Consider the following 27,266-nt stretch of genomic DNA (forward strand, 5'->3'; position numbering starts at 1 on the left):
ACTTCTAGATTTCTAGAAAGGTGTTGAGGCTTAGTGATATTTTTTTAGACATCCTATTTCCAACTTTTGCTTTTAAACATTTGATGAACTTATTTTTCACCTTCTAAATGTTACTCACTTCCTCAGGGAAACAGAGTGTTTGGCAACTGCCTCTAATTGCTTTTGACTAATGTCCCTAAGAATGATGCTATTTCCGCCTCCCCACAGGAAGACTGTCAATTAGATTATGGAAAGATGGCCTTGGAAGTGAGGTATTCTGTGGAATGGAGCAGCTGAGACCTACAATGACTATTCTCAGGAATGAGACATTCATGGAGTTTAGATGCCGTTTTTCCCTCTTCCCAGAGTATTAGGTTGCTGTTTTTTTCACTGTGATTGTGGGATGGTTGTACTCTAGAGGGCTTCTGCAGAGATGAAAAGTTAAAATGATATAAGTATATATATTTTTAATTTTCTTTTTAAAATTTTTTATTTATTAATGGATAGAGACAGAGAGAAATTGAGAAGGGGAGGTAGAGTTAGAGATAGATAGATAGATAGATAGATAGAGACCTGCAACTCTGTTTCACCACTCATAAAGCTCTCCCCCGCCAGTGGGGACCAGGGGCTTGAACCTGGGTCCTTACACACTGTAGTGTGTGCACTTAACCAGGCGCACCATCACCTGGTCTCTGATACAAATATGTTTTTACAACTCTTTATTTTTTCTCTGTATGTGATAAATACTCCTTAGGTTCTTGCAAGCATCTGGCTCATTTCTAGGGTTCTGAAAAGTTGATTCTTGTTACTCTTGAGAAAAAGACATGTGGGGCTGATCAGTGGTGCACTGGGTTGAGCGCACATGTTACCATGCACAAGGACATGGGCTCAAATTCCTATTTACAGTTGGTGAAGCAGTGCTGCAGGCAGCTACTTTCTCGCTCTCTGTCCCCACTCCCTTCTCCCTTCTCAATTTCCCCCTTTCCTGTCAAATTAAGAGAGGGGAAAAAGGGAACAATATGATCTCTAGGAGCAGTGGATTTGTGGTACTGGCACTGAGTTCCATTGATAACCCTGGTGGAAAAAGAGAGAGAGAGAGAGAGAGAGGGAGAGAGAAGAGATTTTTCATGGGTCCTTACTCTACTGCTTTCTTTATTTTTCATTGAGCCTTTGCTCTTTTGATTGGTTTTACTTTTGGTAAGTTGCATAATTTATGAAATGCATCTGCTTTCCTTACATACAAGTTAATTCTTTCCTAATTAAGGAGTACATTGTAAATAAAACATACTTGTTTAGGATAAAATAATTTTCAAAAAGCTTATTTCCTGTTCAGTCCCCAGCACTGCCATAAGCCAGAACTGAACAGTGCTCTGACAAGATAAACAATAAATTTAAAGGGGGGGCAGGTTGTGGTGTACCTGGTTGAGTGTGCAGGGTACATTACAGTGCATAAGAGCCAGGGTTCAAGCCCCTAGTCCCCACCTGCAGGGGGAAAGCTTTAGAAGTGGTGAAGCAAGGCTGCAAGTGTCTCTCACCCTCACTATCTCCCCATCCTTCTCAACTTCTCTCTGTCTCTATCCAAAATAAGTAAAATAAAATAAAATAATAAATAAATATGAAAGGCTTTTTCCTAGGGGGCAGAAGATAGCTCACACACTCTACCATGTGAAAGAACTCAGGTTCCAGCCCCAGCCACTACAAAGACAAAATAATAATAATAATAATTAATTTTTAAAAATAACCACCACCAGGCAAAAGGAAAACTTCTTTTCCCTCCCCCTCATTTTTAGTGAAAGAAATAAAAAAGAAAAAAAAACAAAATAAAGATAATTCATAATTTGCCAAGAGTGGTGAAATTTTATAAAAATTCTGGTGACCAGGGAGTCGGACGGTAGCACAGCAGGTTAAGTGCAGGTGGCGCAAAGCACAAGGACCGGCATAAAGATCCCGGTTCGAGCCCCAGGCTCCCCACCTGCAGGGGAGTCACTTTACAGGCAGTGAAGCAGGTCTGCAGGTGTCTGTCTTTCTCTCCCCCTCTCTGTCTTCCCCTCTTCTCTCCATTTCTCTCTGTCCTATCCAACAACAACGAAGACAACAATAATAACTGCAACACAAAACAGCAAGTGCAACAAAAGAGAATAAATAAATAAATATTTTTAAAAACTCTGGTGACCAAAAACCAAACTAACAACAACAAAATCTTTTTTTTCTTTTTATTTCTGTATGACTGGGCTTTTTTTTTTTTTTTTACAAAAACTAGAACTGTGAATAAGGCAGGAATATTAAATCAAATAAAGAAAAAGAAAGAACCTCAGTTTTTCATACATATAAGTTCAAGTCCTAGAAGACTAAGAGATAATGACCATACTTTCTTTTCTGACATGGAAGCCACGGCCAGACATTACAAAGGTTGGTTGAGGGAGTCAGGCGGTAGCGCAGCAGGTTAAGCACACACAGGCGGTGAAGCAGGTCTGCAGATGTCTATCTTTCTTTCCCCCTCTGTCTTCCCCACCTCTCTCCATTTCTCTCTGTCCTATCTAACAATGACGACATCAATAACAACAACAGTAATATCTACAACAACAATAAAAAAACAAGGGCAACAAAAGGAAAAATAAATAAAAATTTTTAAAAAAAGGTTGGTTGAGTTTTGAGGATAGGGATGTGAAAAAACAAAATGGCAACCTATGTCTAAGCCTCTGGGAGAACTCTAGTGGTTATCTATGGTGGGTGGGGGTGGGGCTATAGACCTTTGACAGGAGTGATGAAAATAAATAAGTAAGTAAATAAATATTATAGCACCTAAATTTTAAAAAAGGAAAAGGAAAGAAAAGAGAAAAGAAAAAAAAAAAAGAAAAGAAAAAAAGAGAGGTTGGGATCTTGATACTCTGTGATGGAACAGGATGATGGTTTGGTGGAGGGGAAGTTGTCTCTCTTGGGAAATGTACTCCTGTGACACCAAGAGCGCAGCAGACCAACATTTCATCAATAAAGTGATAATGAAGTGGAAAAACAAAATGTCTGGCCTGCACATGTCTCAGGTACGTGAGGCTCAAATAAGGAGGAAAAAAAGTAAATCAACTAGCCTTTGTCACCTGTATCAACAGCAAAGGTTAAAAACTGCTCAAGTCTAAACCAAGAGAAAGGAAAGAAGGAAAGAAAGGAAAGAAAGAAAGAAAGAAGGGAGAGAGGGAGGGAGGGAGGGAGGGAGGGAGGGAGGAAGGAAGGAAGGAAGGAAGGAAGGAGAGAAAGACAGAAAGAAAGAGAAAGAGAGAAAGAAATAAAGAGAAAGGAAGGACGAAAAGAAAGAGAGAAAGAAAGAAGGAGAGAAAGAATAAAGGTCAGTCTCCATTGTCAACTGCCGCTTGGCTCAAGACTTTGAAAATTCTTTTTTAATAGAATGCAGAGTCTGGATGAAGCATGGACAGAAGACGAAGGGGATACCTCAGACCGCCCTTACTACAACAGCATTCCAAGCAAGACACCTCCTCCAGGGAGCTTTGTAGACATTCGAGTGAAAGCCAGGCCCCAGGCCCCTGACGCAGCACAGGTAAGTAATTCCTTTTTCCTCGCATGGTGGCTGATTGGAGTTGATTTTCTTCAGCTATATTTTTCAGACCAGTGCTTTGTTCAGTCTTTGCTAGAATAACTCACAAGCTTTCTCCCTTTGCATTTCACAAGTTAGATAACATTACAACATGTTAGCCAAATGACTTGGAATTACATTGTGCTTCCTGAAATTTGTGGTCCCCTCTCCATCTCAGGACAAATTACATTATACTGTGATCTTAATGAGCAGAAGAGAGAGTTTGAGACTCTTGAAAGGCCTCAGGATTTTTGGGTTCTCAGGGGTGCAAGAGGGGCAGATATATACCTTTAAAATGATGTATTTCCCCCTCTATTTTTACCCATGTCTATTATTTTCCCCTCTAATTCAAAATGCCTCCCCTTACCCCCACCCCAAACCGAATCTGAGGTCCAGTAATTAGTGGTGCCTGGAACCTTGAGCGTTCAAATTCTATGTGATACTGCTGTGTTAGCATTTTAGCCAGAAAGGCAACTTTTTTTCCTAGAGTATTATGTCTCTGTTTTGCTCTGGAGAATATATATTATCACCTGATTTATGTGAATGATTAGCATCCCAACAAAAGTTGCAAAACAACATTGTAATCAAGTGTCCACAGCTCTGACACAGATGCCAGTGGCTGAGTGAGCTGTAGTGTGTGCTGCATAGAGCTGTGTTCAAAATCTTAAATCCTCTGCAGCTGGCATTCATTGGGGGGCATGTTGACTGATGCCTTTGCTTGTAGAGGAGTCAATTCATGGTCATATTTAGGGAAGGTTTGTGTGGAGAGGAGCCAGATAATGAAAAGAGGGGTGCTTGTGCAGTTCTGATGAGATGTGATGCTCTCCTCACACCTACACAAACGTCTCAAATTCTCATGCCCATCATACGACACAGAGGGAAGCTTGGGTGTAATTAGGATGCAATGAACCCACCCACGTAGTGGTCTCCTTTACTATATTATGGCTTCTGGAGTTGGGGACATTAGAAAGGAGTAATTTTTTTTTCTCTTTGTGTATTTACGTGTGTCTATAGTTTGCAGGAAAAGAGCAAACTTACTACCAGGGGAGACACTTAGGAGAAGCATTTGGCGAAGACTGGCAGCAAACACCTTTTAGGCAAGGTGAGAGGCATGAGGAGGTGGGCCAGAGACATTAAAAATACAAGAGTACTGTGCTCTTCCGGAGGGTAGGTACAGAGATACTGTAGGGCACTAGGCCCTCACAGGTCCTGGGTATATGGGAGGATACTTCCACATTGTTTTTGTTTGTTTATTTGGTTTTTTGTTTTTTTAAAGAATTTATTTATGCATTCCTGAGAGAGATAGGAGGAGAGAAAGAACCAGACATCACTCTGGTACATGTGCTGCCGGGGATCGAACTTGGGACCTCATGGTTAAGAATCCAATGCTTTATCCACTGTGTCACCTCCTGGACCACTTATTTGTTTTTTGTTGGTTTGTTTTGGATAGAGACAGCCAGAAATTGAAAGGAATGGGGAGATAGGGAGAGAGACAGAGAGACACCTGCATCCTTGCTTCATCACTAGCAAAGCTTTCTCCCTGCAGGTGGGAATCGGGAGCTTGAACCTGGGTCCTTGTGCATTGTAACATGTGCACTTAACCAGGTGCTCACAACACTCTCACATTGTGTCAAACTGTTAGCATGTACCTGCATCCATGTTAGAGACAGTTCAGACATGACTAAGATTTAATGACTCATTATAAACTCACATTTGTAGTCTAGACAGTTACACACACACACACACACACACACGCACACACACACACCTGTATTTTCAAAAGTATCCTTTCATTATGAAGCATTTTTCCTCATGAAACATTTCCATGACTCTTCCAATAACTCTGAAGCTCTGGTGTCTTAACTCTGAAGGGAAGGTCTGAGGCAGCAAGTCAATGAAGATCAAATTTATATGTCCACATACCTAAATCTAACTGTTTACTCCTCTGACATGGAAGCTTCTACCTTCATTGCAGCCATTTGTGTCAGAAAGTAAATGAGAGCATATATCTTAGATGTCTTCTTTGTGGAGGATGTTGTGTCTCACAGGCCTCAGATGAAAGAACAACATCCGTGAGGCCCCGTCAGTAAGTCAGGTCTCAGCAGAAGTACCACGTGACTTGTCCTCAAAAATAGGATGGAAATAATAAATCCACGTCACAACATTGCCAGAGAGGGGACTGGGCAGTGGTGCACCCAGTTAAGCACACATAGTACTTAGGACTCGTGCAAAGGTCTGATGAGGTGAAGATTCACAAGCGATGAAGCAGGTCTGCAGGTGTCTGTCTGTCTTTCTCTCTCTCTTTCAAAATTTTTATTTATTATTGAATAGAGACAGAGAAAACTTAAGAAGGGAGGGGGACATAGAGAGGGAAAGAGACAGAGAGACACCTGCAGCCTTGCTTCACTGCTCATGAAGCTTTTCCCCTGCAGGTAGGGACCAGGGGCTTGAACCCAGGTCCTTGCACACTGTAATGTGTGGGATTAGCCAGGTGTGCCACCACCAGGCCCCTCTCTTTCCCTGTATCTCCCCCATCTCTCTCAATTTCTCTCTGTTCTGTACATTAAAATGGAAAAGAAAAAAAAAAAACCTGCCAGTAGTGCCAGTAGTGAGCCAGCAATAATCCTGGAGACAAACAAGCAAACAACAACAACAACAAAACCAAAATTGCCAGAGACATATTCCCACTGCTTTCATCTCTCTTCTACCTGCCTTTCTGGGTGTTTCTATAGCATATGTGGACACAGACATAACACGGCTGCTAAAAGCTAAGAAAGACATGCAGGCTAGGTTAGGTATTTACTCTTTTGAAAATGATGTCTTTATTGTGTCACTCAAGGTATTCTGGCCAGGTTAAGATTAGCCCACCTAAGAAATTCATTAGGACAAATAAGGCTTGGGACATTTCTGGTCTGCTAAATGTCACTCACTACTCTATAAGTTTCAAGTTCTTGTTTGGAGGCGATTAGTCTGTTTGTTTTTCCCTGGAACAAGTAAGAATGCCCCTTGTTCATTTACCAACTGCAGCTCCTTCCGAAATGGAAATGTGCTCTGGTGCCCACATGTGGTACCCCCACCTGCCCAGGGGAGGGACCATCAGTAAAGGCCCCTTCAATAAATCGAGTCCTAACAGAAGCACCAGATGACTCACTGGACTTTTTGATCCTCTCCCTTTAATCAGTGTGTACAGTTCTTTTTGCAAACTTACTTCCTGGGTTACACACGCAAGTGTGAACTGCAAACAAGCCATTGCTAAGCCAGGACACATAACCCAAGGGTGACCTGGGAAAGTAGGAGTCAGGCTGGGAATAATGAGATGGAGCAGGACTTTGTGGAAGTTTCTCCACAGAAGAATTTTAGAAGGAAATTACATTCCCATGCTTGTAAACCAGGGATAGTACTGTGCTGCCCCTCTTACTCCGACACACACACACACACACACACACACACACACACACACACACACACACACACACACACACACATATCCTTTGGACAAAGTCTCCTACAGACCCCTCAACTGATTCTTGCCAGATTGAATGGCTCCAGAATCCTATCCCCTGCAGTGTGGAGTGGAAAAGTGTGAATGTAAGCTCTCTCCAGAGACCTTTATGCTTTAGTCCTGAAGATATGCTTGTGTGAGAGAGAGACGCCAGATGCCATGTTCTTGGAACTGGACTGCAACCTGAGCAATGTCAGATCCTGATCCCACCTTGGCCTGTGCTGGACTAGTGGGAAAGGCCCTGAGGGCACAGGCTGCTGCATTTTAGGGGTGGTTACTTCACTAGGAAGTAGCTTTTTAAAATAGGGATTTATGTTGTATTATCTTGCTAGAATGGACAATTTATAAAGCATTTCTTTAAATGTAAAAGACAAAGCCATTATAATAAGGGCTGCCATTCACAGGCTCAGTTATTTGATCTCAAGTCTTAGTGAAGAAGGTGAGGAACTTCTGCTACAGGTGAGTCCAGGTCAGGGACACCGAGTCCTGCTAAGCCCCCCTCAGGATGGTGGGTGTCCCTGGGGTGAGCTGGAAGGCTCCATTCTGACATGAAGGACTGGAAAATATAACCAGAAGAGAGCTGTGTGTGTGTGATCAGGTCAGAAAAAGGAAGGAATTTCTCAGGGAGGAAAAAAAAAATAGATTTTTGTCTGCAAAACATTGGGTGACTTAGCAACAGATGCTTGAGTCAAGATTCCGCTGTAAGAGAAAAGAGGATAAAAGAGGATTTGTTTTCTTGTTGTAGGTTCCTTGGACATCTACAGCATGCCCGAAGGGAAATCCAGCCTGACTATTGGAGGAGAAGCCCCCACCTATGTCAACACCCAGTGCTTTGCACCGCAGGCCCTGTTTTCCTCAAGCAGCAGCACAGAGAGCAGTCTGCGCAAAGACCTCTTTGACATGAGTGCGTTTCCATTTGCCACTGGGCTCTTCTTTCTCTTCTGAGGTTTCTCTGAACACTGCCTTTTATTTTAACTCTGTGCTGCTACTGACATTTCTATTCACAGGGACTGAATGACCAGGGTTGGCTAGCGGTACTTTTCTGAGCCACGGTTAGACTTTTCTGAGACTTTGAACTGGGTCAGTGTCACCCCTTGCTTGGTGCAGTCAAGAGACAAAGGGATTGATATCTCATTTTGGACCTGCTTTGATTTTTTTTGAATATTTAAAAAAATATTTTGAAAAGGGAGTCGGGAGTCGGGAGGTAGCGCAGCGGATTAAGTGCATGTGGCGCAAAGCATAAGGATCGGCCTAAGGATTCCGGTTCGAGCCCCCGGCTCCCCACCTGAAGGGGAGTCGCTTCACAGGCGGTAAAGCAGGTCTGCAGGTGTCTATCTTTCTCTCCTCCTCTCTGTCTTCCCCTCCTCTCTCCATTTCTCTCTGTCTTATCCAACAACAATGACGACAACAATAACAACAATAATAACTAAACAACAAACAAGGGCAACAAAAGGAAAAATAAATAAATATAAAAAAATTAAAAAATATATTGAAACAAACCAGGCACATAAATAGACTCATTTATCTATTCTTCTAAATATTAACTAGCTCTTGTGTACCAAACAGCAAAGTGTCACTAAAGAGAGCCAGATAAAGTGGCATGATCCTGTCTCCCCACGGTTCTTAGTCTATTGAACAAGACTGCATGCAAACACACAGTATAATACACCTCCTTGTGTGTATGTAATGCTCACTCTCTTACTTTTTGTCTCATTTTCCACTCTACCACTTCCCATCTAATATTGACCACACACCAAATATCAGTACACTTGCAAGGATGTACAGGAAAACAAGATAGACAAGGTCCCACTGTCATGGAGCTTAAATGATACTTGTGTAGCACCCGGTAGTGACTAATTTTGGATGAAAAATGAAATAAAATGCTGGCAATAGTGGGAAAATCTTGTAGTCTGTGGGAGTAGATAGCATAATGGTTCTGCAAAGAGACTCTCATGCGTGAGGATCTGAAGTCCCAGGTTCAATCTCCCCCCCCCAAAAGCCAAGCTGAGCAAGTGCTCTGGTAGAAAAAAAAATGTGGGGGTGTGTGTGTGGGGGGGGTAACAGGTGGTGGCATACCTAGTTGGGCGCACACATTACAGTGTGTAAGGACGCATGTTCAAGTCTCTGGTCCCTACCTGCAGGGAGATACTTCATGAGTTGTGAAACATGGCTGCAGGTGTCTGTCTCTTTCTCCCTCTCTAACTCCCTCTCCCCTCTCAATTTCTCTCTGTCTCCATCCAATAATAAATAAATACAATTAAAAAATAAAGAAAAAGCAAATCTTATAGACCCACATGATATGAACCCAGACCTTCTGCTAATTACATTGTTTGGGGAAACTAGTGCATCCACGAATTGACTAGTGAAAATGGGCATTGTAGGCAAGAACTTTTGAAAACATTTCTACACCTTACAGAAAGCCTGGCATTCTAGAATTTTTTGAGGGTTTTATAGCCTGGTAAGAGAGGAGAAGAGATTAACATCTAATGGGTTTATTACTATTATTATTTTTTATTGCCACCAGGGTTTTCATTGGAACTTGGTGCTTGCTGTATGAATTCACTGCTCCTGGTGATAGCCTTTTTGTTTCTCCTCCCCTACCCCCATTCTTTTGGTTAATAAGACAGACAGAATTTAAGAGGAGGAAGATAGGGAAGGGAAGGTAGGGAGACACCTCCAGCACTGCTTCACTGCTCAGTGAAGTTTCTGTCTTGCAGGTGGGAAGCAGGGGCTTGAGCCAGGGTCCTTGTGCAGGGTAACGTGTGCACGCAACTGGTCGCACCACTGTACAGCCCCTTTTAATGACTTTCCAGCATATGCTAGGTGCTCATTTAATTTCAGACAGTTCCACTTTTATTATGAGTAGCATTACTACTGTTTAATTCTATTAAATAAATAAAAGTCATGTGATCTAGTCTCTTCATCTACACGTGGAAACAACTTATCCAGGTGGCAGAGAAAAATAATGACTTGGGCCAGGAAATAGCTCACCCTGTAGAACACTTGCCAGACCATCGTGGGGTCCTCATCTTTGAACCCTGGTCAAGAGAGAGAAAGAAGGAGAAAGGGAGAAGGAAGAGAGAGAGAAGGGACAAAACAGGGCTCTGCAATTCTCTAGTAACAATAATTTGACTGTGCTTTTTTAATAGTTGCATTCAGGCAAAGACAATTTTCACGGTTTAGTCAAATTGCCAGTGACTCCTAGGACCTAGATCCAGAAGAAAGTTAAAGGGGCTGAGTGTTGAGATGGGAAAATGAGAACCAGAGTTGCCAAGATGCTAATGATGGTGCAGACGGTCACGGTGACCGTGGGCTGGGTGCCTTCCTCTCTGGGGCCGACAGTGTGGTCTAAGTAAACACCACTTGCATGAGCACTCTGCGATTTTCAGAGTGCTTTTTCTATATTTATTTTTGTAGGTGATTTCATATTTCAAAAAAAAAAGTCTGAGAAATATATTAACAATTTAAGCCCACTGTTGAAATTCAATCAGTTTACCAATATGAAACCTTAAGTGCTTAGACTGAAGGAATATATACTCAGAACTGGGGTCTATGCATCAAGAAGTTCAAGACATTCGATTTATTTCCCCCTCTCATGTTGATTAAACAGTGATTTGTAAGACCGTAAGTTTATAGTGTGTATTAACACTGTTCCAGCCACCAAAGGTCTGTGTGTCATAGTGGAGCTGAAAATCTACCCTCACTACCCTAGAGATTTTTACTTTGATGCAATACTCCAAACCCAGTCTAATTCTGCTTTGCATATATCATACTTAATCTGAAAATGGAGATTGAATTAGCTACTCCCAACTACTTCTTTGGCCGCTGCTCTTTGTTCCTGTTAGAGCAGCAGTCTTGCCAATCACCGATGGCCTGCAGTCAACAGTATGTTCTGAAGGCTGAGCAATCGTCCTGCTCTGACATGTCCACAGGAAAGCAAGTGAAGGTCAAAGCAGGTATGTCTGCTAGCCTCGGGCACACCACACAAAAGGCACCCAGGAAATGACCGTGTTCCTTTTTTTAAAAAAAAGATTTTATTTACTATATTTATTTATTCCCTTTTGTTGTGCTTGTTTTCTTGTCATAGTTATTATTGTTATTGATGTTGTCGTTGTTGGATAGGACAGAGAGAAATGGAGAGAGGAGGGGAAGACAGAGAGGGGGAGGGAAAGAGAGACACCTACAGACCTGCTTCACCGCCTGTGAAGCCACTCCCCTGCAGGTGGGGAGCCGGGGGCTCGAACTGGGATTCTTACTCCAGCCCTTAATGTTTTGTGCCACCTGTGCTTAACCCACTGCGCTACCACCCGACTCCCAGCAGTGTTCTTCTATGCCTCATAGGGAAATTTTGAAATAAACATTAGGTGGGCTGGGTTTAGGTTATACAAGAGATTAAAAAAAAAAAAAAAAAAGCCTTCTTTTGGAAATTGACAGGTTTTGTTCCGAAGAGATTTGTTAAAGAGGGTAGCTTCTGTTACAGAGTCGATAGTGGGTTAATATGTATGACCTCTTCTCACATGTGAAAATGAAGTCATTCTAACCAGTTAAACAAAGGATGTGTGCTCAAATCCTTGGCACAAGGAAGAGTAATCAGCTATCTTGGAAAAGCAGACTCAGCAGAGTCAGGCCATGCTTTGGGCTGTGCTTCCAAATGCTTGTCATGATGAGTCCTGCTATATTGTCAGGCAGTCATTTTCTTTCCCTTGTAGAAGATCACTTCATATCTATATATGTGTATATCTTACATTGTACTTTTTACTCTTTGCTCTTTCCTTGGGTTGACTTGTTGTTGGCAAATGTTGTTGGCAGAACCTTTTGAAGATGCACTCAAGAATCAGTCTTTGGGACCCATGCTGAGCAAGGCCGCCTCTGTGGAGTGCATCAGCCCTGTCTCACCCAGAGCACCAGATGCCACAATGCTGGAGGAGCTGAAAGGGGAGCCTTGGTACCAAGGAGAGATGAGCAGGAAGGAGGCAGAGGGCCTTCTGAAGAGAGATGGAGACTTCCTGGTCAGGAAGAGCACCACCAACCCAGGCTCCTTCGTTCTAACAGGCATGCACAATGGTCAGGCCAAGCACCTGCTCCTTGTGGACCCAGAAGGCACGGTGAGCAAAGGACAGGGTAGGAGATCACAGGAGTAGCACTGTCGATTGGGGGGGGGGGGATCTCTGCTTACATGTGCTCATGTGGGTTAAATGTCAGGCTTGCGGGCTCTCCTTACCTCGCAGGGAGCCAGGTTTACTGTGAACTAGAGGAGTCTGTCCTCATTATTTTCTCTCATACAGAACCCACAGGGTTCCCTGTAGTTCTTGCTGTGATCTGTGTTCACCTTAAAGCATTGGTCACCCCAGGGATTTACTTTTTTTTCTTTTTAACAAATCACTTTATGTATTTGTTTGTTTATTTATTTTTACCTCCAGGGTTATCACTGGGGCTTGGTGCCAACACTACAAATCTACTGCTCCTGGAGGCCACTTTTTCCATTTTATTGGATAGGACAGAGATAGGGGGAGATAGAGAAGGGGATAACAAGGGAGACACCTGCAGACCTGCTTCACTGCTTGTGAAGCGACCCCTCCCTCACAGGTGGGGAGTTGGGGGCTCAAACTCAGATCCTTGTGCTTAGTACTATGTGCACTTAACTGGTTTACTAGTCGGATGATTATTTATCTTTCCTCTGTATGCTCTCCACCAGTTGAACTCTGTCTTGCACATTGTAATTTCCCCAGCTCCTAGAATAGTGCCCAACACACAGTATATGATCAGAAACCATTAGTTAGGGGCTGGGTTCAAGCCCTTGGTTCTCTCCTATAGGGGAAGTGTCACGAGCAGTGAAGCAGTGCTACAGGTGTCTCTCTCCTCCTCTATCTTCCCCTTTCCATCTCAGCTTCTATCTCCATGCAGTAAATGAATAAAGAAAGTATTAGATGGGAGTCGGGCGGTAGAGCAGTGGGTTAAGCGTACGTGGCACTAAGCGCAAGGACCGGCGGAAGGATCCTGGTTCAAGCCCCCGGCTCCCCAGCTGCAGGGGAGTCGCTTCACAGGCGGTGGTGAAGCAGGTCTGCAGGTGTCTATCTTTCTCTCCCCTTCTCTGTCTTCCTGTCCGCTCTCCATTTCTCTCTATCCTATCCAACAACAGCGACATCAATAACAACAACAACAAAAGTGCAACAACAGGGAAAATAAATAAATGTAAAAAAAAATAAAGAAAGTATTAGATAAACAGTGACTTGATGAATCTTGGGCATTTAAGGTTAGGTGTTGAGAATTCAAGAAGGTAACTTACTATTGGCAGATGTAGAATAAAATTAAACTCCGTATATGTATATTATTTATTATATATAGTGGATGATATATATTGGGTTGTCAGAAAAGTCATGAAGTATTTTATTTTTTCTATGCAAAAAGGCACGACACACACATACATATATGCTTTATACACACATACACATAATTTTTGCCACCAGGATTTGGTGCACACACAGTGAATATACTTCCCAGTGGCTATTTTTTCCTTTATTTTTTTATTTTTATCTTTTCATTATTTGCTAGGACAGAGAGAAATTGAGAGGGTAAGAGGAGATAGAAAAAGAGAAGAGAGACACCTGAAAGCCTGCTTCACTGCTTGGGAAGCTTTCTCCCTGCAGGTGGGGACCAGGGGCTTGAACACAGCTCCTTTAAAGCCTGGGAACATGTGAACTCTACCTGGTGTGCCACTACCCACCCTCCAAATAAACTAGATAAACAGAATTAGTTCCAGGTTCTTTCCATTTGTATATATTATCATTGATTACTGTTATCCAAGAGATAACAATTCTTTTTTGTATCTTTATTTATTTTCCCTTTTGTTGCCCCTTTTTTTTATTGTTGTTGTAGTTATTATTGGTGTTATTGATGTCGTCATTGTTAGATAGGACAGAAAGAAATGGGGAAGAAAAAGAGGGTGAGAGAAAGATAGACATCTGCAGACCTGCTTCACTGCCTGTGAAGTGACTCCCCTGTAGGTGGGGAGCCGGGGGCTCGAACCGGGATCCTTATGCCAGTTCTTGTGCTTTGCGCCACGTGTGCTTGAAGAGATAACAATTCTATGAGAGTATAAATACCCCCATTAAAAAAAAAATAAGCATTTGTAAATGAAGAGTTAAAATTTAGTTAAATGATATACCATCTTTTTTTTGGTTTATTTTTATATCAAACCTCTGGTTTATGGTGGAGCCAGGGATTGAAACTAGGTCCTTCAAATTATATAATCTTATGGACCAAAAATGATTTACATTTTGTTACATTGTCCTTATAGACAAGAGGATGAGTTAAAGATACGGCCTCTCACTCATATCTTATGCATCCCCAAAGCAGTATCCAGATGAATCAGGAAATAAAGGGAAGACGAAGTTGTGGTAATGTGATTCGGCCAGATGTTCCTGCAGGCCTCACTCCATGAGGTGCTCTTTGTGCAACTTGGATTCTGCAAAAGACATTTGTGAAAATTGAAAAATTGAAAGTTACACCTATTAATAACAGTTCTTTAATTTTTTTTGGGGGGGGGCCTTTTTTGCTGGCTCCAATTCTCATTTCATTGATCCTATGCAAGACAGCCGTAGCTGAGAAAGAAAATGGAAATGAGAGACTTAATTAAAAAAATGTAATGTTGCTTCCTTGCTGTGAGGACACCAGAATAGATGATGAACACATTCTCTTCAATATTTATTCCTTGAATTTTCATGGTAATTGGTTGGTCTCTGACTAGAAGGGGGGTTGGAGGCAGAGTGGATTGCTCAGAGAAATAAGGATACAAAAGCAGCCTGCCTCTAAGTTTCCTCAGACTACATTGGCCGAGGTGCTACTCCTCCCTAGGCTGATCATCCAAGATGAGGGGACTGCGGTGGCTGGAGATGAGTGACAAGATGACCATGTCAGGGTGTGAGCTTCCTTGATAGTTTGGAAGCCACTGACTCTGAACCAGCAGCTGGGAAGGGACCAGCAGTGGTGGGTCAGTAGGATCGGTCTCAGATGTGGAGTCTGAACATGTTGGTCATCATTTCTCCTTTGGCTAATTCTGCTTCTGTTTCTATCCATCACGCCAGCTTCCCCTGCTCCATTGCTTAACGCTGTGGTCTATTTACATAATCACTGTTTTACCTGAGACCCACCCTGCCTGCAGGGCATTAGTTTAATCCCCACTGGTTAGATCCCCACTGGTTTAATCCCCATTGGTTCGCTCTCTTTTCACTCCGCCCCCTCTCCTAGCCACATCCTGTTTTCCACCCTACCACTTCCTTCTTGGCCAGTATAAAAGAATCTTCTTTTCTGATTAAAAAGATTGGATTGCGTTCCTGGTCCGTGAGTCCCAGAGTCTCTCGCTTTCCTGCCACCCTAGCCCAGCACGAGTTCCTGATCCCTCCGCCACGCAGCAGCCTAGGTTGGCTCCGGGCGAGTTCTCTCCAACCTAGAGAGCACGTGCCCGGGAAGAAACAGGCTTGCTCAGCATGAACACACATTTTCAGTTTATCATTTTCCTTTAGTTTTTCTCTTTCTTTGATTTTTTTTTTTTACTAGGGGGCCAGGTGGTGGCGACCTGATTAAGCACTCACATGGCAGTGCGCAAGGTCCCAGGTTCAAGCCCCTGGTCCCCACCTGCAGGAGAGAAGTTTCATGAGTGGTGAAGCAGGGCTGCAGGTGTCTCTCTGTCTTTCTCTTTCTCTATCACCCCTCCCCTCTCAAATTCTATCTCTATCCAATAATAAATAAATTTTTTAAAAATTTTGTTTATTAGTGATTTAATAATGATTAACAAGATTGTAAGATAACAGGGGTATAATTCTATACAGTTCCTACCACCAAAGTTCTGTGTCCTATCCCCTCTATTGGAAACTTTCTTATTCTTTATCTTTCTGGGAGTACGGACCCCAATTCTTTATGGGGTGCAGAAGGTGGCAGGTCTGGCTTCTGTAATTGCTTCTCTGCTGGACCTGGGCATTGGCAGGTGGATCCATACCCCCAGCCTGTTTCTATCTTTCCCTAGTGGGGTAGAACTCTGGAGGTGAGGTTCCAGGACATACTGGTGAGGCTGTCTATCCAGGGAGGTCAGGATAGTGTCATGGTAACATTTGCAACTTGGTGGCTGAAAGGTGGTAAGATATGAAGCCAATCGTTCAATAAACAGGAACTCAGAGCAGATGAAACTAGGGGTCTTCATGTGGGAAGAAGCTAGGAAGTCTGTTTTTGGTATGTTCCATGTGGCCCATGACTTTAGTAATTTTTTGCCTGAGCCCAATAGCTAACATGCAAGTAGACAAAAGATATTGCTGGGATGATGGTGTCAGAGTACACTTTTCTCTGTCTGTCTGTCTGTGTATCTCTCTCTCACTCTTTTAAAATATTTACTTATTTATTTACTTATTATTGGATAGAGACAGAGAGAAGTTGAGAAGTGAGAGGGAGATATAGAAGGAGAGAGACAGAGAGACACCCTCAGCTCTGCTTCACCACTTACAAAGCTTCCCCCTTGAAGGTGGGTCCTTGCACTGTTATGTGAGCACTTAACCAGGCACACCACCACCTGGCCCCCATTTTCTTCTTCTCTTTTCTCTATCTTCAGTCATGCAGTCAGCCCTTTCGTATCTAAAAGCATCCCTTCAGTCACTTACCACTGGTTCATCTGGCTGCCCTTGATGTGTCAGCACAGAGAAGTAGGCCTTCTGTTTGCGTTTGATTCAGCTGCCACCATGTCCCCAGCTGGCCTTCATCAATGCAGCGTATTAAAAGCACATTTGAAACACCTACTGGGGCTTCTGTCTTAGTCACCAAAGACAACCATCCAAACACTCTGCATCTATTAGGATTTTGTTGAGGATAAGGAAAGCCAGAGCTCCCAACCCCTCCACTTCATGAAGCCCTATTCTTATCACCCTGGGCTGTATTTCCTGTGCTAAGACTGTAGGGATTTTTTGTTGTTGTGGTTTGATAGGGATTTGGTCCTTTTAAGTTACTTCAGGAAGATGGGAAAGGATTCACAACAATGAGGTAGGGTTCTGGACAGCAGTTGCTACTGCCTTTCTTGTCTGCGCCTCTGTGGTCAGAGGAGATCACGTTGTTCCTGGCGTTTGGACAACAGTGTCCTTTTTGCCTGTCCTAGTGCTTAAAGATATGTGCAGACTGCTTCAGCATGCCATGGAACTGTGAACTGGGGAGTGTGGGGTTATGAGCAACTACTGCTAAGCTAATAGCTTTAATTGACCTGAATTAACCACAGTTTACCTTCCAAGCCCTCTCCCCCGACCCCATAATTTTGCAAGTATTCAATAGACTCTGTCCCAAAATAGATTGAAAAGATCCTTTCTGTGTAATAGCTGTCTGGATGGGGAGATGGATTCCTGGTTCTTCCCACTCTACTGCCATCCAAAACCTCTATTGTGCACTTTAAAATTGGGTTATTTGTCTTTTGTTATAGATTTGTGAGATCTCTTTATACATTCTAAATATAAATCTCTCATCAGATACATGATTTTGCAGACACTTCCCCCATTATGTTGGCTGTTCTTTCGTTTTTCTTGATGGTGTCATTTGAGCATAAGGGTTTTAATTTGGGGAGTTGTGCGGTAGTGCAGTGGGTTAAGCGCAGGTAGTGCAAAGCCCAAGGACCAGTGTAAGGATCCCGGTTCAAGCCCCCGGCTCTCCACCTGCAGGGAGTTCACTTCACAGGTGGTGAAGCAGTTCTGCAAGTGTCTTTTTCTCCCCCTCCCTGTCTTCCCTTCCTCTCTCCCATTTCTCTCTGTCTATCCAATAATGACAACATCAATAACAACAATAATAACTACAATAAAAAAACAACAAGGGAAACAAAAGGGAATAAATAAACATTTTTTAAAAAAGTTTTAATTTAGATGAAGTTCATTCGTTTTTCTTTTTGTTGCTCATTCCTTCAGTGTCATATCTAAAATTTATTTGCCAAGTCTAATGCCATTTACATTTACCACTATACATCACCCAAGACTTTTACTGCTTTGATTCTTACATTTTGTTCTATGATTCACATGAATTAATGTTTTCTTTTGCAGATTACATTGTTGATTTACAAAGACAGTTGTAACACAAGTACAGTTTTTTAATTTTTATTATTATTATATTATAGAGGCAGAGAGAAATTGAGAAGGCATTGGGGGAGATAGAGAGGGAAAGAAACAGAGAGACACCTGCAGCCCTGTTTCACCCCTCGTGAAGCTTTTCCCCTGCAGGTGGTGACTGGGGGCTTGAACCCAGCTCCTTGAGCACTGTAATGTGTGCGCTTAACCACAAGGACAGTTTCTTCATGTAATAGGTGTACATACAACCTCCATCACCAACTGAAGTCTTCTTCCACCACCATGCGCTGAGTCCCTGGTACTCTATGTTGAATTAGTGCGTATCTGTGCAGTGAGATGATTATTCAGCGTCCACATTTCACTTGTGGATCTCTGATTCTCACAGCGTCACTTGTTATCCGATCATTCTTTCCCATATCAAATGGCCTTGCATTGTTCAAGAGCAACTGACCATATGTGCACTGGTATATTTCCTCTTCATTCTATCCTGTGTGTCTCTGAGTCTGCCCTTCTGCCTACTATAGTGCTTGACTGTCATTTCTGTATAGAAATTTTTTAGGGCGGGGCCAGGTGGTGGCACACCTGGTTGAGCGCACATGTTACAATGTGCAAGGACCCAAGTTCAAGCCCCCAGTCCCCACTCACAGGGGGAAAGCTTCACAAGTGGTGAAGCAGGGCTGCAGGTGTCTCTCTGTCTCTCTCTCCCTCTCTGTAACCCTCTTCCCTCTCCATTTCTGACCATCTCTATCTAATAAATAAAGATTGAAAGAAAGAAAGAAAGAAAGAAAGAAAGAAAGAGAAAGAAAGAAAGAAAGAAAGAGGAAGAAAGAGGAAGAAAGAAAGATTTCAGGGCAGAAAGCGTGAGCCCTCTCTTTAACCCAAATTTCCCAGCACCATTTTTTGAAGAGATTCTATTTTCTCCATTGAGCGTTCTGTGCCCTCTTGTCAATTAAGAAGGTCCTCCAGAAAAGACAGGGATTTTGTTCTTTCTTTAAATGTTTTTTTGGTTTAAGCTCTCAGTCCCCACCTGCAGAAGGAATGTTTCAGGAGTGGTGACGCGGGACTGCAGACATCTCTCTGTCTCTCTTCCTCTCTATTTCCTCCTCTTCTCTCAATGTCTGGCTTTCTCTATCAAATAAATAAAGATAATAAAAATTGAAAAAAAAATTTTCATATATTTTATTTATTTTTGATAGATATAGAGAGAATTTGAGAGGGGTGGGGGAGGTAGATAGATAGACCTGTAACACTGCTTCACTACTTATGAAGTTTCCTTCTTGGGGGGGGGGTTATGTGTTAGGGACTTGAACCCAGGTCCTAACACATTGTGGTGTGAGACTTTGTTCTTTTAGAGAATCGGTTTGGATTTTCAGGGCCCCTCAAAATTCCATATGAGTTTTAGAATCAACTTACCAACTTCTACAATAGAACTGAAGTGTTATTTTTTTAAAACATTTTATTGATTTCTGCTAACAATTTTGATTAGTAAGTTAATAATGACTTACAATAGTATACAATTACAGGCCTATAGTTCCACAACACACCTACCACCAAAGTGCTATATCCCGAACTCCCCTCAGTGATAACCGCCATAGTTCGCATAAAGTCTTAGTGACAACTTTGCTACCTTTTTTTAAAAAAAAATAATTCAAGTTCATGTGTTTCAATTCCCTTTATTCCACATATGAGCAAGACCATATGAGCAAGACAACAAGTAGCTGTCTTTTACTTCCTTACTTCACTAAGCATCATCACTTCAAGTTCCATTCATCTTGTCCTGGAGGGCACATTTCTTTTATTATTATTATTATTATTATTATTATTATTATTATATTTATTGATTGATTGATTAGAGACAGTCAGAAATCTAGAGGGAAGGGGGAGAGAAAGAGGGAGAGAAACAGAAAGACACCTGCAGCCCTGCTCCACCAATTCCAAAACTTGCTTTCTGCAGGGGGACACTGGGAGCTCAAACCCAGGTCCTTGTGCATTGTAACATGTGCACTCAACCAGGTGCGCCACCACCCACACCCCAGGACACATCTTTTTATATATATATTGCAGAGTATTACATTGACTGTCTGACTGATAATTTCTTTTTCCAGTCATATGCTGATAGACATTTAGGATACCTCCTCTCTTTGCTACATACGGGCTTTCCAGCCACTTCTTCTTCTTCTAGCGTTTGCCCTTCTTCCGTAGCCAGTCAACAGCGTCAGGTTGAGCCTGATGTAAAGTTTCGAGACCTCCTTTGAATCTGGAGAGGTGGCAGTCGTTGACTATGTGGGTCATAGTCTGTCTGGAGCCGCAGGGGCAGTTCGGGTCGTCTCTGGCTCCCCAGCGATGGAACATAGCGGCGCACCGGCCATGGCCTGTTCGATAGCGATTGAGGAGGGCCCAATCATAACGTGCTAGGTCAAAGCCGGGTTGACGCTTGCAGGGGTCTGTGATGAGGTGTTTGTTCTTTACCTCAGCTGACTGCCAACTCTGTTTCCAAGAGTCTGGAACAGAGAAGTTCAGTGTAGGCGTAGGGGACCAGATTGGGTGACGAGACGTCGAGCGTTGAACAGGGTGGGCGAAGATATCCGCGTATATTGGCAGGTCCGGTCGAGCGTAGACGTGGGAAATGAACTTAGGTGATGCCGCATCCCGACGAATATCTGGCAGGGCGATGTTGCTAAGAACTGGCAGCCATGGAACCGGGGTGGAACGGATGGTTCCAGAAATGATCCTCATGGAGGATAATTTGGAATCGACCAAGTGGACATGGGGGCTACGGAACCATACTGGGGCACAGTATTCTGCAGTGGAATAGCATAGTGCCAGAGATGATGATCGTAGTGTGGAAGCGCTCGCGCCCCATGAGGAGCTGGCCAGTCTTGCAATGATGTGATTCCTCGCGCCCACCTTTGCTGCAGTTTTTATGAGATGTTCGTGAAATGACAGGGTGCAATCGAGAGTAACGCCAAGATAGACTGGGCTTCATGCCGGATTCTCGTATCGCCAAGCTGCACATTAAGCTCACGCGAGGCTGAGGCATGGTGTAGATGGAAAACAGATGATACCGTTTTTGCAGTGCTAGGGATTAGTCGCCATTTTTTACAGTAATCAGATATCAGAGACATGTCTTTCCAGCCACTAATATCAGAAGACAGACTAGGGTGTGTGTGTGTGTGTGTGTGTGTGTGTGTGTGTGTGTGTGTGTATGTATGTGTGTGTGTGTGTGACAGATAGGGTAAAAGAAGATAGAGGGAATATGGGGCTGGGGAAGCAGTTGCCTGGTGGGATGGAGTGCTGTGAGCTGAGCAGTGATGGACAAGGTTTTGGACTCAGACTGGCCACCTCCCAGGACCTCACACAGTTCACCATTACTCTCCTTCCTACAGCCTTAGTCCAGCCCAGGTAGCTTATTTAATTTCTTTGCTTAAATTTTCTCTAATCTCTTCCTTGGAGATAAAAATTGGTTGTAGGTGTTGTAAATGATGTCCAATTAAAATCACTTGTCAAGGCAAAAAATAAGGAGTTGAAGCAAGGCATTTATGCTTTTGCAAAAGGGCTCACTGCCAACAGTGGCCGTCAGGCAGCAGCGCACCCCCCCTCAGCCTTCTCCCATATTTTACCTGACGCAGAACTGTCTCCTCTATCCCTGGGCTGGGCTTCAGAGCTCACAGTCTCCCCGTCCTTTCCCTAAGGAAAGGAGGAAGAGACTCTCAGGGTCTCTGCTGGAGGATTAGCAAGCACTGCAAGGAGCTGACCTAAAGAACACAAAACCAGCAGGTGGGGAGCCCTGGGCTTGAACCTTGATCCTTATGCTGACCTGCAGGGGAATCGCTTCATAGGCAGTGAAGCAGGTCTGCAGGTGTCTTATCTTTCTCTCCCCGTCTCTGTCTTCCCCTCCTCTCTCCATTTCTCTCTGTCCTGTCCAACAATGAATGACATCAACAACAAGAATAATCACCACAACAAAGGCAACAAAAAAAGGGGGGGGGAGGCTTCCAGGAGCAGTGGATTCGCCGAGCCCCAGCAATAACCCTGGAGGCAAAAAAAAAGAATACAAAACCACTGGCTACAGGTGGTCATAGATAACAATTTATACAAAGAATTTTTTGTACTAAACAAACTAGAAGGAAGGGGTCTGTGGACTCGGTCACTTGTGAGTCCTCTGGCAGCCTTCCTAGCCAGTGGCCTCCATTTCTCTTCTAGACTTCCAGCTTTGCCAGCCTCCCTCCCTGTCCATGCCAGGCTGACCTCCTCCACAGCACGCCAAGGCCACAGCATCCTCAGGTGACTGACCTCCTCCCCTTTTTAGTTTATTTCTCAACTCCATTTGCAGGGCTGAGGAGTGGTGGGAGAAGGCCATGCCTTGCAATGGCTTATGCTTTTCCTCTAAAAAACAGAACCTGCTAATGATATAAAACATCATCTGCTCACTCATCTCCGTTTTCCACTATTCTGCATTGAGGATTCAATTCAAATATTTAAATCAATCGCAAAATCAAAAAAAGTAAGGGAATGAAACACAGGTGTGGTTTAGCAATCCCCTCACTCAGTGAACAGCCAAGAGCCTTCCCTCATCTCTGTAAACAGAGCAGAAGCAGAGCGAGTGGGTCTTGCCCCAGGGTTTCTGGAGCCAGTGTGTCCACAGCTGTCCCCACTTCTCTGGCACCATTTTAAGAAACTCTACTTGGAACATTTCCTGTGATTTTTTTTTTTTCCTTTTGGCCAGTATGGTCATTTCTCTGTCTTTCTTTTTCTATTGTCAGAAACATATTTTGATGATTCTTAGGCAAACTTGGGGATGATGGCGAGTTGCTCAGTTCTTTGGATGGAGTAAGAGTTGAGAAAAGAAGGCTTGTGGTATCGGGGAGTGGTGCAGTGATAAAGCTTTGGACTCTCAAGCAGGAGGTCCTGAGTTCGATCCCCGGCAGCACATGTGCCAGAGTGATGTCTGGTTCTTTCTCTCTCCTCCTGTCTTTCTCATTAATAAATAAATAAAATCTTAAAAGAAAAGAAAGCTTTGTGTCACCCTCACACTGTTCTGGTATTCTGGAGGCAGTGGTGGGATGGACTTGCTGTGGTCTTTTGGATGGATTTAAAAAATCAGAATGCACTTTGAATTTCTTACTTATTCTAACATCAGACCGGTTTTCCAATGTTGAGTTGTTTCTTAGGTTCCCAAGCTTTTTTTTTTTTTTTTTTTTTTCAACCAGCTCAAGCTCTGGTTTATTGCCCTGAGGAGACTGAACCTGGGACTTTGGAGCCTCAGGCAGGAGAGTCTCTTTGCATAACCATTATGCTATCTACCCCCACCCCAGCTCCCAGGCATTCTTGCTTGGCAAAATCAGCTCTTTCAATGCCTGGGGCTTGAGTCCTTCTCGCAGAGCTTGTCTCCACAACTAAGAGTACTGTCAATGCTAGTACACAGGCTCTACAGATCAGTAGGCACCTGAGCTCTGGCCTGCTTTTTTTGCTTTCTACAAAAGATGAGGCCAGGGATGGATGACTGTCTTTAAGCCATCTCCTGCCTGGAAAAACCCTTCAGGTCATTCTGACCATAAGTAGGTCATGGGTGTTCAGAGAATTGCCTGCTGTGTGGCCCAGGCCCAGGCCCAGGCCCAGGCCCAAGCCCAGGCCCAGGTGAGCAGTGGGGCAGGAGTGACTTGCTGCATTGCCATCCCTGTGGCATCACAGACCAGCCTTCTGTGAGCCCTGGGGGTGGGGGTGGGGGGATGTCAGGAAGCTTGAGCATTCAAGAGATTAAAGCCAAGGAGGTTCTCTGCCGGCCTAGATTGAATCACTGGTATTGTGCTTAGTTTGCTCTATATAAAGAATATGTATGGGGCCGGGAGGTGGTGCACTTGATTGATAATAAAATAAAGGTAATAAAAAATAAAATAAGGGGGGCCGGCCTAGATTGAATCACTGGTATTGTGCTTAGTTTGCTCTATATAAAGAATATGTATGGGGCCGGGAGGTGGTGCACTTGATTGATAATAAAATAAAGGTAATAAAAAATAAAATAAGGGGGGTCGGGCGGTGGCGCAGTGGGTTAAGCGCATGTGGCGCAAAGCGCAGGGACCGGCGTGAGGATCCCGGTTCGAGCCCCCGGCTCCCCACCTGCAGGGGAGTCGCTTCACAAGCGGTGAAGCAGGTCAGCAGGTATCTGTCTTTCTCTCCCCCTCTCTGTCTTCCCCTCCTCTCTCCATTTCTCTCTGTCCTATCCAACAACGAACAACATCAACAATGGTAATGATAATAATCACAACGAGGCTACAACAACAAGGGCAACCAAAGGGGGAAAATGGCCTCCAGGAGCGGTGGATTCATGGTGCAGGCACCGAGCCCAGCAATAACCCTGGAGGAAAAAATAAAATAAAATAAAATAAAATAAAATAAAATAAAATAAAATAAAATAAGAATATATGTATTTGAAAGAAAGGAAGGAAGTAAGGAAGAAAGGAAGGAGGAAAGGAAGAAAGAAATAAAGAAGAAAGAAAGAAAGGAAGAAAGAAAGAAAGAAAGAAAGAAAGAAAGAAAGAAAGAAAGAAAGAAAGAAAGAAAGAAAGAAAAGTGGTGCCTCTGTGGTCACCTCTTAGTACTCTTTGTAATCTTGACAAGCTGTCAGCTTGTCACTGTGTCTTGGCCAAAGAGGAGAGTCTCCTGCTCTGGCAGGGAGTCGTCTCTTCAGAGAAAGTCCAGACCCCTTAAATACTCTGTTCCCTCCTCCTCAATCCTGGCACATACATTTTGGGGCCTTTGGCAGGATTCTTTGATTTGGGGAGGAGAACCCCCCCCCCCCAAAAGGAAAGGAGATTCTCTGCACTGTGCTCTGGTAGACACAAGGGGGCGCCAGAGGCACACAGTTGCTGTGCTGGCCACGCGAGGGATTGAGGGAAGCAGTTTTCTCTGCGGGGCCTGGCACCCAGTGATGTTACGGGTAACCCCCACTCACTTCATCCTGTGCTTCTCTTCCCAGGTTGCTTGTGCTCATGGATCTTTTACAGAGGTGCCAGGTCAGCTTTGTGGAATGGTCCTGTCCTGCTTGGATGGGTTTGTGTTCTGTGTGACACCTGTGGGGTGGCTTCCGGTCCTGGGGCTTTTCAGAGGCTGACAGTTTGCCCCGTGGCAGCAGTCCTGGCCTCCCTCCACCAGTGGTGGAATTAGGACGTTTTGTGTGTATGGTTTCTTGAGCGGTGACTTCTCTGATGGAGTCACAGTGGTGATCCGAGTTATCAGTAGGTCTTCTCTACCAATATACAAGCCACTGGAGAGGCCAGACTTGGCACACCTGGTAAAACACACACAGTTACGTGCAAGCCCATGGTCGTGATGTCACCTGAAGTGGTGGGGCTTCAGAAGGTGTGGAGCAGTGCTTCAAGTCTCTCTCTCTCTCTCTCTTTCTCTCCCTTCCCTCTCAATTTCTCTGTTTCTATTAAAAGGGGAAAAAAAGCAGGGAGCTGAGGAAAAATGGCTTCTGGGAGCAATGGATTCATTGTTCAGGAACTGAGCCCCACAGATAACCCTGGTGGCAATAAGACATAAAAATACAATAAGTCACTGGGGATGGAATCCAAGGCATCTACTCCTGGGGGTGGGGGAGAGCAGAATGCTGAGGGCTGTTGTGGAGAGCGGGAGGAAGGCGGATGACCTGGAGGAACCAATATGCTGGGGAAACTGGGTTCCCAGGTAGGAAAAGTGTGTCCTGAGCAGAAGACGATCAGGCAGAGCCTTGCAGATGAGAAGAGCCTGGGGATCCCAGTAGAGGAGGCAGGATAGCTAGATGGGCAGCTCTGGGTTAGATCCTTAGAAGGCAGGAGGTGAGCAGGAAAGCAGACTGAGGAGGACTAGGGGGTGAACTATGGGTGCCAGTTACTAAAGATTGGACCCTACACAGCTGGACAGGTGAACTGACCAAATTCACTGGCCAGTGACTGTGATTAAAGACTTTGAAAACACCATTCCTAACATCAAGCAAAACTCTCAGATCCCTGGAGAAGCTGCTTCTTGTAGCCTGGGCCAGTTCAAATGGTCAGGAATGACCTACCCCACTTGGAAAAGATAGAAACAGACTCAGAGTATGGATTGAACTGCCAACGCTCATGTCCAACAGAGAAGCAATTACAAAAGCCAGGACTCCCACCTTTTGCACCCCCAAAGTAATTTTGCTTCATATTCCTAGTGGGGAATGTTAGGGGAATACGATCAGAGGGCTCTGAACTCCAATTCCATCAGGAACTGGAAAGAGAGGAGGAAAAAGGGAGGGACATTTGTAATAATAGATGTGTGTGTGACTTAGAAAGGAAGAGAAGATAGGCCCTTGGAAAAAAAAAAAAAGGCCAAATACATACAAATATTGGCAGATGATTGTAGAAATAAAGTTACCATATCCGCAACCTTGGAAGAACTACTGTAGCTTCCAGTGGAGGGACTGGGGATCCAGAACTCTGGTGGTGGGAACGGTGTGGAGTTGTACCCCTGTTAGCTTGTAATTTTGCAAATTGATATTAAACCACTAATAATAATTAAAAAAAAAAAGTCACCTGACTCCAGTCTGGGGATCTTCTCTTTCTTTCCTGCCTATGGCTTGTCTAAATCTCCTTCCTCGCCCTTCACAGATCCGGACAAAGGACAGGGTTTTCGACAGCATCAGCCACCTGATCAGACACCACCTGGAGAACAGCCTGCCCATCGTGTCTGCTGGGAGCGAGCTCTGCCTCCAGCAGCCGGTGGAGAGGAGCACCTGACAGCACCCCATTTTCACATGGCAGCCACGGGCAGGACTCGGGTCTTCCAGTAGATGGAGAGAGAAGCCCAGGAAGCGGGGCAACAGCCCACAGGTTGGAGCCCTGCTCCAAAGTCCAGGGTACAACTTGTGTAAAACGGAAGTTTCATAAACTCGATCTGATTTCTTGTGAGCATAGCAGAGGTGTACATACCCTATACATCCTGTACAGAGTATCCCATTATATTTATATTTTTTAAGACTGAGAAAGATGTAAGACTGGCGTTCTGTGCTGTGTGTTTTTAACGAAAGAGAACAAAACAAAAACAAAACACATTTTTGTTGTCCGTGCAGAAATGTAAATCAAGGGACCCATTCCACTGGGAAATTCCCCTG

At 43.9% G+C, this 27,266-nt stretch overlaps 1 protein-coding gene and 1 long non-coding RNA gene across 2 annotated transcripts in view; both read left to right on the forward strand.

Annotated features, from left to right (window-relative positions):
- The window catches only part of SHC3 (SHC adaptor protein 3), a 134,305-nt gene extending 107,262 nt beyond the window's left edge, over positions 1-27,043 (forward strand). The window contains exons 10-14 of the mRNA XM_060200541.1: positions 3,379-3,529; positions 4,580-4,667; positions 7,813-7,971; positions 11,877-12,172; positions 26,764-27,043. Coding sequence (XP_060056524.1) covers positions 3,379-3,529; positions 4,580-4,667; positions 7,813-7,971; positions 11,877-12,172; positions 26,764-26,892 — 823 coding nt within the window. The 3' untranslated portion in view covers positions 26,893-27,043. The remainder of the gene's footprint in view (positions 1-3,378; positions 3,530-4,579; positions 4,668-7,812; positions 7,972-11,876; positions 12,173-26,763) is intronic.
- Positions 1-27,266, forward strand: part of LOC132540788 (uncharacterized) — a 496,709-nt gene that overhangs the window by 181,718 nt on the left and 287,725 nt on the right. The gene's annotated exons all lie outside the window — the stretch shown is intronic.

This window comes from Erinaceus europaeus, chromosome 10, assembly GCF_950295315.1.
Source record: "Erinaceus europaeus chromosome 10, mEriEur2.1, whole genome shotgun sequence".
Taxonomy (NCBI): Eukaryota; Metazoa; Chordata; class Mammalia; order Eulipotyphla; family Erinaceidae; genus Erinaceus; species Erinaceus europaeus.